The sequence below is a fragment of the Ptychodera flava genome, chromosome 12 (assembly GCF_041260155.1).
Source record: "Ptychodera flava strain L36383 chromosome 12, AS_Pfla_20210202, whole genome shotgun sequence".
Classification (NCBI taxonomy): domain Eukaryota; kingdom Metazoa; phylum Hemichordata; class Enteropneusta; family Ptychoderidae; genus Ptychodera; species Ptychodera flava.
In genome coordinates, this window is record NC_091939.1 from 23506097 (window position 1) to 23522201 (window position 16105).

General features: G+C 39.4%; 1 protein-coding gene across 1 annotated transcript in view; it reads right to left on the reverse strand.

The window, feature by feature from the left end:
• Nucleotides 1-15838, reverse strand: part of LOC139145445 (neuronal acetylcholine receptor subunit beta-4-like) — a 37987-nt gene extending 22149 nt beyond the window's left edge. Inside the window, exon 1 of the mRNA XM_070716635.1 lies at nt 15086-15838. Coding sequence (XP_070572736.1) covers nt 15086-15176 — 91 coding nt within the window. The 5' untranslated portion in view covers nt 15177-15838. The remainder of the gene's footprint in view (nt 1-15085) is intronic.
• Nucleotides 15839-16105: the final 267 nt, after the last annotated feature.

Here is a 16105-nt window from a genome sequence, read left to right on the forward strand (position 1 = left end):
TGTGCAAAAGCTTAACTCTGCTCGCAGCCAGACAAGATTAAACATTAAGGTAGCTTTCCACCTTTGCGACGACCTATTTTCAAACATGAATTTTGCCATCAAGATGTGTACTTTTACCCAAGTATTATATATCACCTGAAAGCTATTTCTATGAATTTTTTTGTTTTATCGAGAAAATTAGTGTGCGATGAATTTTTTTGAAGATCTTAGTGAAAGTGTAAAGAAAATGGGTGGTCTCACGTAAAAAAGTTTAAGTCTGAGCGGAGAGGGGCTATTGTTTAGGTTTTAATGGGCAATTGGTCTTCAGAATACTGGCTACAAAACCGTGTCTCAGATTTTTGAAAAAGGCCTTAGTTTTTTTACATCGTTGAGTCAAAGTTTATCCACCGATTAGTCTTACAATGCCGCTTAATTAAGCAGCAATATCTCGACTTTAAAAATCTTCATAAAAAAACTGAGACACGGTTTTGGAGACAACCTACTTGACAAACGTCTGTGAAAATCTGGTGAACTTCCGTTCACGCGTTCTCGAGTTAAACTCTTTTGAACGTGCTGCAATGTGACAAAATGCCGAACTGAGAAAAAGGCGATTTAGTAAATTGGTTCGGGTTTTTCCTTTTGAATGGCAATAAACAATGTACTCAACCGACAAAACACTAAAACCAGATAGTGAAATCAAAGTGTTCAACTTCAACAGTATATTCACTCATTGAAATCAGTGTCAACGGTCGAAATGAGGCTAAAAAGGGTGAATTTTGGGAGCGTTGTACTCTTTTTAGAGCGCAATCTACACAGTAGCTGATGAGTAAATAAACTTGGGGAGTGCCAGGGAAGGGATTATGCATAATCTGTTGACTGATTAGTTGTAAGGTTTAAATAGAGTATTAACTGTTCGACCTAACTGTCGGAACTGCTACGGCATCTCGATGCCGTCTACACGAGCGCTTGGACTTATTACCTCCATGACAAGCGTACACTATAGTGTAAGTTTATGGCAGCATTCGATTCCACCTCGGAAACGACTCACGGCTGCGGAATGAAAGCGAGCCCGATGAGTGATATAGGGAAAACAATATTGGCTGACAACAGAAATATCTGCATTTGTATGTGGATTTACATTTGCGGTGTATGTGATCATGGAGATAAAAAGAACAGCTCCTTGCTGTGATCCATTACGGTTAGAGTAACCGAGGATTCAGTGAGCAGCCATTTTTTAGATCTTCACGCGCCTTGAAAACCGATTAACACTAATCAAACTACGAGCATTTCTGAGACAATAGTTCGTCCTCACTCTGTACAGCATTTCTGTGGGTGAAGACCGTTTCTGGAGTCATTTACGCTAAAATGAGCCAATCGCCTGTCGGCGGCATAAAGTCAAAGGAGAGAAGTTGAGAAAACATGAACATAGAGAAAAGTACGTCATTTCATCAACGCAAGTTGCATGCGATAGACCGCTCGTCCAGCGTCATACACGTCAAGTAGTTAGCCCGTAAGCGTCTCATTCAATGGTTTACCGACCAATGATGACATGTTGATGAAAACTCAGGGCGATTACGTTATTACGTTGTGACGGTCAAATTCATATTGAAATTTGTCTTCGGTCCTGCAGCATTTTGGCTACTGCCATGATAACTGATAACAATGTTGTCGTGTTCATTCCCATAAAATCATTTGATTCACATTCGTCCGGTGTACGATGAACATTTGTTAGTCGACGTATGTTTTTACCTTGTCAAGGTCGGTAACGAAATGGGACAAGGAAAAACGGGACCGCGGGATTGAAACGACTTCGACATTATCAGTTCACTGCCATTGTGCCAAAACGTCTGCAAACCAAAGCAGCTATTGTTTTGTGGCGTGTGATTTCTGCATCGCTACGTATTTTGCCTTGGGAAAATTTCCTGTCGATGTCTTGAAGCCCATGCAATTTGTTTCCACCTTGTATTTTCTAATCCCAAGTAGTTCAAGTGCCGCGGTTTCTGATATTTCATTTTTATTCATAAATTGTTCAACTCACTAAGTATTCTCATCGAACGGACAATGTCGGGTTTCTAGACCTTTTGGCAGAAAGTCGTTTCGGCCGCACAATTTCCGACGCCAAGACGTTTAGGCAACGCGACCAAAGACGTTTCGGCACTACCTGGTTGGGGGAACTCGTGCCAAATGTTACAAATCAAAACACTGAGAAGTATAGTGTCAGCATTCACATGCTTTAAAGTTTGTGAGAGCATGGTGAAAAACCGTGAGAAAAGAGTTTCATATCATTTTCAATAGCAATAGCCGCCGACACTGTCAAAGTTTGAAAAGCGGCGCCTAAACGCCCCCTAAACGGCACTGTAAAAGTCATACTGGTCAGAACGCAAAGGTCACGCTTATGAAAATGACTGGTCTGTCAGTTACTTATAAGTTTGAAGGGAAAAAAATAAATCGTAACGGGGGTGTCGAAATGTCTTGGGGCCAAAAGAAGCCGAAACTTCGGCCGAATGTTGCTTGAATGTTGAAGATGTGAAGGGTATCTGTTGCGGTATTCAAGTGTTCGCGTAGCCCTGCGTACGATGCTGTGTGTTCCGCTACAGCTAATCGCCAGGGCTAGTGTTCCCGCTGTCACTGAGGCCGCCAGTGGAACGTACCATTTATGTATACGGGACAGCCTCTTCAAAGATGTTTAACATGACGAAACTTATCCACCACTCCTGGTGCTTTTACAAAAGCACAAAAATGTCCCAGATAAAACATTTAGTGTGTGGGCCATTTTTGTAATCTGAAATTGTACCGTCAACAATGTCATAAGTCTGACCTTATCCGATTGTGTCGATAAATTATGATCTTTTGGGAGCGGCCACCCCTATGAGAAAAACGGTAAGACCCACCTTTCGCCAGGTACACTCTATGGTCTTGACCCACGCAGTGAACGGTAGGTGTTAATGGGATTTTCACAGCGTATGTTGTCTAAGTGCATGTGAATACTGTGACGCTGCTTGCTTAGCGTAATCCCTTGTCAATCAAGACTTAACGGTAGTCTCAAACGCCAAAATGTACACCTGTGCCTCTCGTACATTTTTATTCCAAAATTTCACCCAAAAACAGGAACTTCACGACCAAGATATTCTACACACAAGGAAGATCAATATTATAGGAATACTTTTCAGGGATAAAAGAAAAATCGTGTTTTTATCTCAAAATACCAAAACAAAGGCGGAAAGCTACCTTAAGTGAAACATTTCACTGTCTGTACCCAAAGATCATATTCGAAAATTCAAGTGTACAATTCTCACCATGTATGCGTTGAACTTACAGTGTTACATAAAGTTTGGCCCTCTAATAAACCTTTACAATGAAATCTTTTTTAGCGGTGCCTTTCATATAGATAAGGATTGCAGCTTTCCCGTACATTGTGGTAATGTTCATTTTTAATAGGAAAGAACTGGGAATGGGGAAAATCCTCACTTTGATTAGCGGTCACAAACGAAATCATGGTTGCATTCAGCAAAGGAATAATTTTTGACATTTTTTCTATCATGGTCATATATCATGATCATCATTTAGGCCTAATACACTAAGTGACTTTATGCAAGTATTCCATGTTTTCTTGATATCACAAAAAGGTAAAAAGAACGACTTTTTCCCTTTAAGACTTCAACCAAATTGGCATATTCATGCAAGGGAGAAACACTGCACCGCCTTGGCGTTGATGTTTTCCATGTTACGCAACTATACCTGCGGTAGCTATTGGGACATTATAACACTAATCAACGCATTGGGGACTGCGTGCACGAACTCGGCTAGAATCTTGCAGATGCATCAGTGATATTACCGTTGACGAGTTTGCTTGAATATAAACAACTCATTTGAATGATTAGGGACTGCACAAAAAGGCTTTTTATCAGTAGGAACCGAATGTCAGCCTTTTCTTGAAATTGAAAATATGCACTGGCCAAGACTGTAAGCAGTGTCATTGTACCCAGTATTATCATCGACGGCTTTCAGAGATTCACAATGGGAGATTCTCCATTTCTGTCACTGTTCCTATTTTAGTCCTCAGCATATTATTTTTAAGCAATTTCTCTCCATGGAAGAATTTACATTGAAAACTGACATCTGTGTCGTCATGATTTGAGGCGATGGCGGTTACCATAGCGACAGAGCAATTATAGTGCGCGAGACTGTCAGTGTAATCTTTCCTAGTCTGAATATGTTCAACGCCCTTAAACGAGTCAGATGTTACACGTTTCCTTCATCGTTAAAAACCATCACACTTGTAAACGAATTATAGAAACATCAATTCCATTTTGTATTCTCTCTATTAAGATAATAGAACACAGCATGAACTCATTTATCTCGTAAGTGTCACCATTCTGCTATTCGCAACGCTGTTCTTACTGTTTTCGGATAAGTTCAGAACTTTTGTTCAGACATATTTATGCCCGACCTGTTGGCCATCACGAGTAATCTTCAAGAAATTTCTCTCACGTTCTGTATTTTACTCTATCTGTCACTGTCTGTTTGTCTGTCTGTCTCTTATACACGACCCGTCGGCTATCACGAGTAAACATTTTATCAGGAAAATCCTCTCTCATCTCTCGCTCTGTCTCTTTGTCTGACACTGTCTGTCTACTCCTGTCTGTTTGTTGGTTTGCCTGTCTGTTTGAGAGTCAGTCGTCAGTCAGTCAGTCTATCTGTCTGTCTTTCTGTTTGTCTGAGGCTATATACACTACTGCCTCAGAGAGAGGCCTCTGTGCACCATAAGTGACTGTAAGACGTCGACAGCAGTTTACGGCGTCTCTTCGGGATAATTTGCAAGATTTATGACTATCTTCTTTTAAGTCTCTGAGGGAAAAAAATACCCAACGACCAGCCTAGGATTAGATTTTCTTACATGTGTACATCTTACGCTTTGCGCAGGGGAAACGTTCGCCAACTAAATTGTTTTTAATTCATGAGGTTTGGACTCGGTACTAGACTCAACTTTCGCTTTGAGTTAATGACCTTGGATAGTTCGTTGGTGTCGAAGACTAACCCTGCTTGCAGTTAGAGTCGTTCCTTAAGGCTAAGTTGAATGGCACACAGCGACACATCTGAAGATCAAATTGATCTTTGTTTAACTGTCCCTCTATCTTGTGTTCATATGCACAATTTTCTGAAAGCATATGGCTATTTTGACAATAATAGACATTTTGGACGACATTGTATCGACATCAGATGCCCCGCTTACGACGCAATTACGCCAGAATTTTCGAGTGTCCAATACCGTAATTACTTCGAAGGTGACCCCGAGGTCAAGCATTACCTTTGCAAAAATAATATTGTCCACTACACACGACTATTCTATTGAATATTTAATTGCATTGAGCGATGCATCCAAAGATTCGCATTGCGCCTTTTCAAACTTACTCAGAAAATTTAGAATGAAGAATTCTGAACAAATGCACAAATCAATTGTAAGAGCTATGGAACATGTTATTCGTTTCATCACAGTAATTTTAGCTCATATGGGCTGATCGTGTCTTTGGAAAGAATCGAGCAGACTGCGCCAAACCAATATTTGTATGTAGTGCATGTTCAAGTCGCAGTCTGAACATGTGTGTTTACGTACATGTAGGCAGTGCTCTCACCGAATCGATATGCTGTCAATTCACTCCCGACAATCGCTGTTGCCATGACCACGCCACCAACAAGTGATTTGGCAGGTATGTGGTTGGGGTTCTGTGGAAAGTACGTACGAAGCATGCAAGAAAGGCACTGTGATCACCGAATGGCGCTCGTGGTTTTGAATACTAGAACATTTGTAAAGATCTGTCAATTTTTGACAATCTCATATTGACACAAGTCTTTAGACAGCGTTCTCCCGGGGAACAGTAGAGCTGTCTTTCTAAACGTTCAGAATTCATCTAAGATACCTCGACGTCATACACGTACCGTCCTACGTGCGTACACGCATAGCCGGAGCATTTCTCACCTAAACTGATAACTGATTGGCATGTGTATAGGTATATGCAAATGCAATCACACTATTGCAATTGTGTTTATATATCCCGGCAAGTCATTCGAATCCTAAACATGCAAATTTATGAAAGAACAGACATGACTTGACATAGCGAAAACTACTGACATTTTTCAAGATTCTTTACACCTGTTTAAAACATTGCTTCTTTTGTTCTTTTCGATGTGATTTTAGAGTAATTTCTATGTTGTGTGCATATTGTTCTTTCTGTCATTTTTCTGTAGACTTGTAGCTTTTATCATTTTATCATTAATCAGCTTGTCTGTAAATGGCAGCCGTTGACGCTGTTGATAATAATATAATATAATATAATATAATATAATATAATATAATATAATATAATATAATATAATATAATATAATATAATATAATATAATATAATATAATATAATATAATATAATATAATATTAAATTATTAAATCAGTGAGATGTTGATAGTTTGATTTTAAGGTTTATACATGTAGATAAGAATAACTTCTCTGTAAATTTTGCTAAGAGTAAGTAAATTTTTCTAGATTGTGCGCGGCTAATATATCAATCTTCGTGGGTCCTAATTAGCAAGTGGTACATATAAGCTTGAAATCCTCAAATAAACATACAGACAAATTAATATAAGAGTCTTTTAGGGTATTTTCTTGGTATTTTCATGCTTTTTTCTATTCGCCAGCCCTTGTTTCAGTTATCAAGGGATTGTTCTTTTAAATAAAGGATAAATAATACGTAAAAAAGAGGGGGGACGAACCTCCAAGGTCAAGAGCAAGCCCGATGTGATTGTTTCCAAAAGACGGTGATTTTTTTCCTCGTTCTTATTAAAACCAGAGCATAGTTACATAGTTTTGTAAAGCGGATGCAACTATATTGCACCTTATCATTGCATCATATTTGTCCCCGAGCTACGGTCATGTTCAAGTGCAGTTTATCAGAAACGACCGACTGTGATCCCATCGTTAGTGATATACAGTACCTCCTTACAATTGTGAAAGAATGGACTGGACTTAAGCGAACATAATTGGATCATCGAGGCGACGGGCAAATCATAGTCACGGAATCAGTCGTTACTCTGACGTCTGGCAACATATAATGTAGATTTAAGGTATCGAATATTTCTCTGGCATGATAGAATGAAAATTTACTGGCGCATCTTGTAACAGCCAGTCGAAACAATCGTTTCTAACTAGAATTGCAGAGCAGTCTTCGTCCTGTGTGAGCATAATCCAAAGATTTAATTACCAAAACAAAAGTTAATAAATATAAAACATTTCGGATTATTGATGAAGATGCTGGTTAATACTTTTCATATTTTTTGTTTTCATAAAATTAGTTTGCTACAATTAGTTTATATTTCGTTAGTTAATTGCTCCCTCAGTCACCTCTAACTTTCGCTTTACGTTTTAGAATTTAGATTTACAGCCAGTCAAGGCAGTTTATGTTTCCCATGGGCATATGAGTAGCAGTGCTATAGATATTTTATTGGTGACTTTTCCCCCTCTATAACGATCTCTGTAATATGTAGCTGGTGATTTTCTCACTAGATATCAAATTTTAACTCAACAAAATGGAGAGATTTAACGGAAAACGAACGAAGCCGTCCATTACAACGACATTGAAGTTATCATTTAAAGAGCCTTTTCTTAAATCACTGACTCTGTCGACCAGATCTAGCATTTGTGACCTTTTCTGTTTTAACTGCATCCTCGATAATTGGACGTAAACCCCCTGTAATGCCCAGATGGTGGTGAGATATGTACCATTGTAGCGTAAAAGCCACTTTTTAGAACGAAACCCTGACGCCATAAAAGTCTGAATTGAACGGCAAAAGTAGCATGTTTCAGACGCATTCGTGGAATGCGAAACCAGCGCCCATACGAGACAACTAAACGCGGTATAGAGTTAACAGAACTACAGAACTATGGAGTCATTAGAAAACATAAAGACCGGTAAAATGCGATAAATTTTCATTGTGTGATTGGTGTTTGGAACGTTATTCACGCTCTGTCTACTACTGTAAGTAAATCACTTGAAGAACTGCGATAAGTCTGATTAAATGCAAATACACACACGTATAAATTTGTCATGATGTTTCTCGTGGAAGAAATTGCTGTCCGCCAGAAGCAAATTAAACTACTACAAATTCATGTTTTCGCCCGCGTAGATATTCCAATCCCATACCATAATGTGTGGCCGATATTCATAGTTTAAAGTGATGGGAAAACATTATGCGTTGATAATTCTTAAGTCACTGTGGTGTATATTCGTGATCCACAGCTCTATACTTAGCTGGAATATCTAAGTGCGTCAAAACTGTGAATGGTAAAACCTGTGCGCAGGTGCGCCAATGCGCGCGTCGATTAAGTTGTAAAGCTAGCCAACATTCTTACCTTGACGCGCCATGGGTCTCAACGGATCACGTATACCAATCAATAAAATGGAGACTTTGTGAGCTCGTTCCAAACAAGTAACCGTGTTTGTTAACCTTATACGGCAGCACATTCATTTGCTCAGTCGAAGCTCTTCCTTTACTTGCAATGATTGTCGTCGCTTTTATATATTTTCTGAATTTGCCATGAAATTTTGCAAGAAACGATATTAATATCAGTATGCTTTGAGCTGTCACGAGTAGCGGAGACAGGAGGATATTTTCACCGGTGTCTCTGACAGCAGTAGATATACATGGACTGGCTTTTTCCGAAAAGTTACATTTCAGTTTTTTCTCATTTGGTATCTGGACGTACAAATATTGCGCTGAGCAACCCCTCCCCTTCCACATATATGGAGCAAGAAATAGCGAGAGAGAGAGAGAGAGAGAGAGAGAGAGAGAGAGAGAGAGAGAGAGAGAGAGAGAGAGCAAGAGACAGAGAGAGAGAGAGAGAGAGACAGACAGACAGACAGACAGACAGACAGACAGACAGACAGACAGACAGACAGACAGACAGACAGAGACAGACAAAGAGGTACTGACAGACAGGCGGAGATAGAGAGTATCCGAGTCTCCATGAATGAATTTCAGATATATAGGATGAAACAAATCGTGCCTCGTCAAAACAAAGCTATTAACATATAAGTGATTAAAAACACAGATATGTATTTTAGTATCATCTTACTAAACATTGATTATAAATAATTCATGAAATTTGAACAGGGCAACATCGTCTTTTGACAGTTAATTCATGTAATTGTATCAACCATCAAGGAAAAAAATAGAACAAACCTATTTTAGAAAGTATAAGTCTGTTAAATAACACTGCGTGGAGGGAGTCAGGTTTAATTGACAAACTCTACGTGAACACCAGCTAGTTACTGTATTTACTGTGCCTTTTGGGCAGGATCTTTCGAAAGCATAGGCGAAATTGCCCCTTAAGTAACATGCATAAATAATTATGAGAGCTTTATAGGTGATGGCCAGTAACCTTTCACTCATACATTACCGTGAGGGAGTCCTGTTAGCATTCAGAAGATACCGATTTCTATATTAACAACAACGACGAGGCGACTCATCAAGTCCATCAAATATGGCGGAGAAACCATAATGGCGACGTGGGGTCTCTATGGGGAGCAATGTTTAATCAATTTGTCCAAAGCTGTTGATGGTTTTTGCATGAAAATGCCGGCAGCTGTTTGTCAAATATAAACAACGCAAGATCAATGCAGCTGATGTAGAGCATAGCTATCTCTTCGTGTAGGGTGTACAACACATCCCTACAATCAAAGCTGAGTCCCTGAACATCAATTTGTTAGGTTTTCACTGCATAACGAAACATTTAAATGCAATCCGTCCGTTGAAAGATTTACAATTTCGTTTTCGCTTCTCGCATCATTTCAATTTGTATTTTGTAAACATGTACAAAGTACTAGACTCGAAACAATGTAGTCTGGCGTTGCTAATCTTTGTTACCAACGTCTTTAATATTTGACCGTTTCTTGCTGTTAACAGCACTTGGTGTAGGGGATAAAAACCACGACAGAACATGACAGACGTAGCCACAGACTTATGGACAGATAGGGATAGACTGACAGACAGACATACACAAATGGCAGACTCTTATATTTATTCACCAACCAAAGAAGCCTTCATCCCAAGACCACCCCTACCACTTCCCTATTCATAGATAGATATACGGATAGATAGATGCACAGATAGACAGACAGAAAGAAAGACAGACAGACAGACAGACAGATAGATAGATAGATAGATATAGATAGAAAGATAGATGGATAGATAGATGGATAAGTGGATAGATAGATATTTACATACATACATACATACATACATACATACATACATACATACATACATACATACATACATACATACATACATACATACATACATACATACATACATACATACATACATACATACATAGATACGTAGATACATACAAAAAAGTCATACATACATACAATCGTTATTTGAAAATCAAGTTTGACGATGCTTCTGAGATCGTAGATTTAATAACACTAATTTCAAGTAAGATCAAATAATGAAATGTTTAAGACAGGATGAACTAGGGAAGCAAGCTAGTGAAAATTAAATGAATAAATAAATAAATAAATGGACACATAGGTAGATTTCAAGCTTTGTTTTTATATATTTTAGTCTATTACCCATTTTGTACTTCGATCTCAGACTGTGCTTTTTTAAGGATAATATTTTTCTGTCACCAAGCGTCTGCATGTAGTCATTGATGGGATGGATACATGTGATTACGTCAAACCCAGCGTTTACTTTCCTGGGCCTAACGGTTGTGAAATAGACCATCTTGCCAAGACTTAAGCCCGGGGGCAATTATTTATCTGGTAATTGCATAGAGCCGGATCTGGCGCAGTTTCAAAACAGTAGCCATTGGATCGAATCAAAGGCGACGAGGTGAAATAATGGAATAAATTATCCACTTCGCAGATTTCTTTCGGAACGTTTCCAGCAAGTTCAATTATTGCCAGCTTGAGAGGTGTTTGCCGAGTGTACGGTCAACTGAAGGTGTCTGCGAAAGCTTACCTTCAGAAAATGCTAACCCGACACAAACGTATTCGCGGTTTTACGATTTCTTGTTAAAATGCATTGAATCTGAGAGACCGAATGGCTAAGTACACAAAACCAATCACTTCGAGCAGCGTTTAAAAAACAGATCCATATAGCTAGGATTATTATTTCATTTTTTGTGACTTCTATTAACTGAGACTTGTAATACTCAATTTTCACACAAATCGAGTGAAGAAATTTCCCTGAGGTTGGCTTATAAAGGTTGACCAGAGCAATCATTAAACGTCTATTGAGGGAGAGATTTATCAACTTCCATCGAAACACATTTCGCAGCCGCAAGGCTATTCTTTTTAAAGCTGACAGACCAGACACCGTAAATCTGTGTAAAGAGCACCAGGTTATTGCATCGCGCGCGCTGATGGATTCAATTTTTATCACGGCATATCGGAGATTATACAACAACATTTATCAAACATTTCCCAACTTGTCAAAGCGCACCGTGTAATTGATTCTAAATTCAGTTTTTTATGGGACTGTAACAGACCATAATAGCTATACATGGCGTATCACGATATATTACGCTTGATTCATATATTATAATTTTATTATACTAGATTGTTGATGGCAAAACCGCGGGCGACCTGATTGGTCGAGACACGAGAGTAACTATGCACTATATAGCACAGTTGGAAGCTGTCCAAGTGGCCCTTAACATGAATTTGTAATACGTATACATCGTAAACACTTGATCGAAAGATTTGAAAGGGGTATTGAGAAGAGAATTACGGATATCGATTTTCTATTAATTGGACACAGTAACTATGGTAACACTGGCCCATTGTTTATAACGGTGTGTAAAGAGCAAGTCTCAGAGTCACCGGTGCGAGTTCACAGAAAGTTGCCTCACGTCAGCTGCGAAAAACGTCTGTCAAACTTTAAATATTCATATTTCATATTTAAATATTCATATTGCAATGCGCAAACTTTATTCGAGCTTTTCTTAAATAAAAAATATCACTTACAATATACATGTACTGTAGCAAAAACAACCCCCGACTTCGACCAATATACTCCGTGTAACAGTACTTGCTATCGCGATGCTGAATCTCGTGAGCTTGTCAGACCCTGTCGCTCGGGTGTTTTATTTCTTAAATATGGTCAGAAAAGCTAATGAATAAATGAATTTAGATCCTACACATCAATGAATCATGACGCCTCGTTGCTTAATAAGAAAGTGTATATGAAAGCTCTCGTGCTCAGAACTAATTTCGATTAAGACTCGCTAATCCATGCGATATTTGACATGTTTGAGACCCGATGCTTTCATTTCCAACCCATCACATTAATATTGTAAAACATATGTTCCTCGATTCGACTATGTTGAACCACAGACCCTGGAGCAAGGGTCTATGGTTGAACGGCAGTTTGCGACATAGGCACTTCACCGTTCTTGATAACACGGTGAAAGGTGAGACGGCTCTATTGAATTTGAAAGTGGTGGTGTATTAGACTGTACATTGGCACCGACCATTAAACATCAAGGCTTGCAGTATACACGGGGAGGAAGGGCAGAAAGACGATTCTTGGCGATAACCGTCAAACATCGCTCTTCAATGCCTGTCGTTAGAACACCAAATAACTTCGATCTCTTTCGTACGAAAACTGGGTATCAAGTATGTTGGGCCAGTCGTCCGAGAGAACGTAATTTTCGATTTATAAACAATTACATCACAATTGCTGAGGAAATTAAATAATTTCACACTCAGACGGAAAGAGCCAGCTGGTGAGATGAAATTTTGAATTTTGTTGTGAAAAAAACATGGAAGTCATATATTAAAGTTGACATTGCTATAATTTGCTTGTATAGGTTGTGCAAAGACATGTTGTTAGGCTAGCATGGTCATGTACTGGCACCGATAAGGGTGACAAGAAGCCCAGGAAAATATGCGACTTCGTAGATTGCATGTACCTTTCAATAAAGGGATTCAGTGATCACGTGACATATTGTACGCGCTGCGAGGCATGACATGCAACTCCGTTGATTCGCCGAATCCAATCAACGCACTTCACGCTGTAATTATCCGACAGGAAATGGCGATGGGTCAATTTCCGCCGGCAATGTCGTCATCTTCGCGGCGAGCACGTTTTCATGCTCTATGGCCAGACGTATGGTAATAAAATTGTGTATTTTAATATGGCTTTGGCTTTAGTGAAAGGGGGAACTATGGATACAGCATAACGCAATTCCGCAATTTGAAAAAATATCCGATTAATAGTCAGTCGACCCTGAAACATCTAAAAGAATACCTTTCTATATCGGTCCTAATTGGATGGGGTGATTTAGAGAAGCCCTGGTTCAGAAACAATTCGGCTCTTTTTCTCTCTCAGTATGTCATTTAAAGATTTTACGATGTTATATATGCAAGACGGACAAACCACAATCGGTCGTAGCATTCACTGCATCGATAACATCTTAATGTGTACAGATGTGTGGACCCCCTTTTATCAAATTATGCTGGCAACTCGGCGTGGATAATTCTTTTTCAATCAATTGCCAGTGGATTCACTTCTGTCTCCACTTTACACCATTATCGATGTCTGTGTAGGCATTTCCTAAATGGCATATCGGTTTTTGCGCACATTTGTTTTCTCGCCTTGATCGATTTACTCTATATACAACGGGCCACCTTTTTTTAAGATAAGAGAATTATCGCTTTGAAATGTCCACGAGTGTTCTAAATCATACGACCGATGTTCATTACTTAATCGTATTAAACCGAAAATTCTTAGGTCGACAAACAAGCTCGCCTCCCTCGTATTAACGGCGGCTTTGTTTGTTTGAAATAATAGTACAAAAAGTATATGGGCTGAACCTGGCAAAAAGTTTTGCATGCAGCATCCGTTATATACAGAAAGACGCATTACTGTTTATAAACGCATTAAAGTTCACGAACGATAAATCAGTGCTGTCATATCTCCAGCCTTTTATGCGTTTGGTAAAAATGGTGATGGATTTTAAAGTTCACTCCATCATCACCCTGTAGCGCAAAATTATGTTATCTGTGCTGTGTAGCTGTCAGTGTCACGTCGGAACATAATTGCTCATTGTAATGGCTACCCAGCAACGACAACTACAGCCCAATAACGTGCAATATTTAGGGGAATTTTATCAGCTATGCTGCATAAATTATACCTTGAAATTAACATATTGTCAGCGGCGATGAGAAGCCATCGCCACACGCAGTTATCCGTTCAGATCAATCAACATACCCAATTAAGACTCGGAACTTGAATAATTTATAAATCCAACTCATGAAATAACACTTGTTTGACAACCACCGAGGCAATATTCGAGAAACTTAGATGGCCAAGACGAGTGATCTGACTGCAAAAGTAGGAATATATCTGGAAGGGCTCGGTTAAGTGCAAGAGCGCGCACCGCAACATATAGTCGACGAGAACCATAAAGGCCCGAAGGCTCAATTTACTATCGACCAGGGATAAACCTGATGTTTCCGTATCTTCTCTATCTTAATCCATATGACTCCTTTCCCGCACATCGCGATCTCGATTTTCCCGACTCCTGCTTTTTTGTTGACTTCCATGTCACGTTTTCCTAGCATCAGGGAGATTTCAGGTGGAAAAAAAACCACATCTTTTCACCCTCACTCCCGGTTATTCGCGGCATCATCGACGGTGGCTGTATTATATGGAATCAAACCAAGCATGTTCGCGCCGGCGTTAAAATGGTTGGCGTTCGATGAAACGTGTTTATCCTGAGGCAGTAGAAAAGAAGATTTCACCCTAGCCTTGCTGGCGAAACCACCTCTCATTTCGTCAAGAAATTTGAATGCGTCGCTCTGAGTTCCATGGAAACATGATCAATGAGAAACACAATAAAAATGGAGACGATATGTTACCATATCGATGTGTTACGAGCAGTGCGAAACAGATAATATCTTCAATCTTAAGGCATCGATTGACAGACTACGGAGCAGAATTGACTCTAATGGGAAAAGGGATTATATTTTGATAAATTTATAACACAAACTACACACACAGTATTGTTTCGTCGTAATTGCATATCTGAGACACGCTTACCTGAGTGTTTGAAATTTATTCCCGTATCCAAGATAACGAAGAGGGTGAAAATGTTTACGAATAGACAGGTATACACGCGAGTGAAGCCCATTGCTGAAGGTATTCCAAAGAGTTACAAAAGGCCGTCTACAGATTGAGTTGACTTATTGTTTGTCATAGCCAAGTTCAACAGATCGTCAACGGAGACTCTTTATCTGATTTCCCTTCCAGTTTGAGGAGGCGCAAATCGGCCAATCAGCGTCCGTACTCAGCGACACAGATGAGCAGTCTCTGCGGGTGCCTTGTTCGGATTTGGCTACACCTACGCTCCGCGGCTATCGGAATATTGAAGTTGTGAAGAACGTGTGAAAATCTTTTCAATAAAGGGTATTTCTCCGTCTTCCGCGTCTTCGGTTTTCCAATATGTCTTCTAACGATGCACAATCTTCGTGGTTCTCCAACGTAGAAATAGCGATCCATAAAGATCCATCTAATGATTATATCGTGCTGATTTCGCAAGTATTAAGGGCTGATTAAAAATATCAGCAGTTTCCTTTTCTAAAACTTGGATATTACCTTTTTCCAAAATCCTCAAAATGGCTTCATCGCGGTCATAGCAACGGACAGCATCGCCATCAGTGTGCAGATTGTGTCATTCAAGAAATCCTGCACATGGATGAATTCAAGCCAGTCGATCGAACGGAATATATAACTAGTCGTGGAAATGAAATCGCCCGACAGCGGCTTTACTCCTGCTTTGTGGAGTAGTTGAATAACCACATACATGTATACCTTGATGAAGTCACTTTGAAATCGGTCGCAACTAACATCGCAGGGAGTGTAGCTGTTTTACAGAGGGGAGAAAAAAACCATTTTAGCATCGGCATTTTTGCTCGTAAAGGTTCCAGGTTCAGTAGTTTTATGAATTTATTACAGCGTGACTGGTTAGCATTTAGGAACATAAGGTTACTTTTATGAACACCACTTTGAAAAGTGAAGGGCACTATAGGTCTTGTTTATTACTTTTTAATACCATACAAC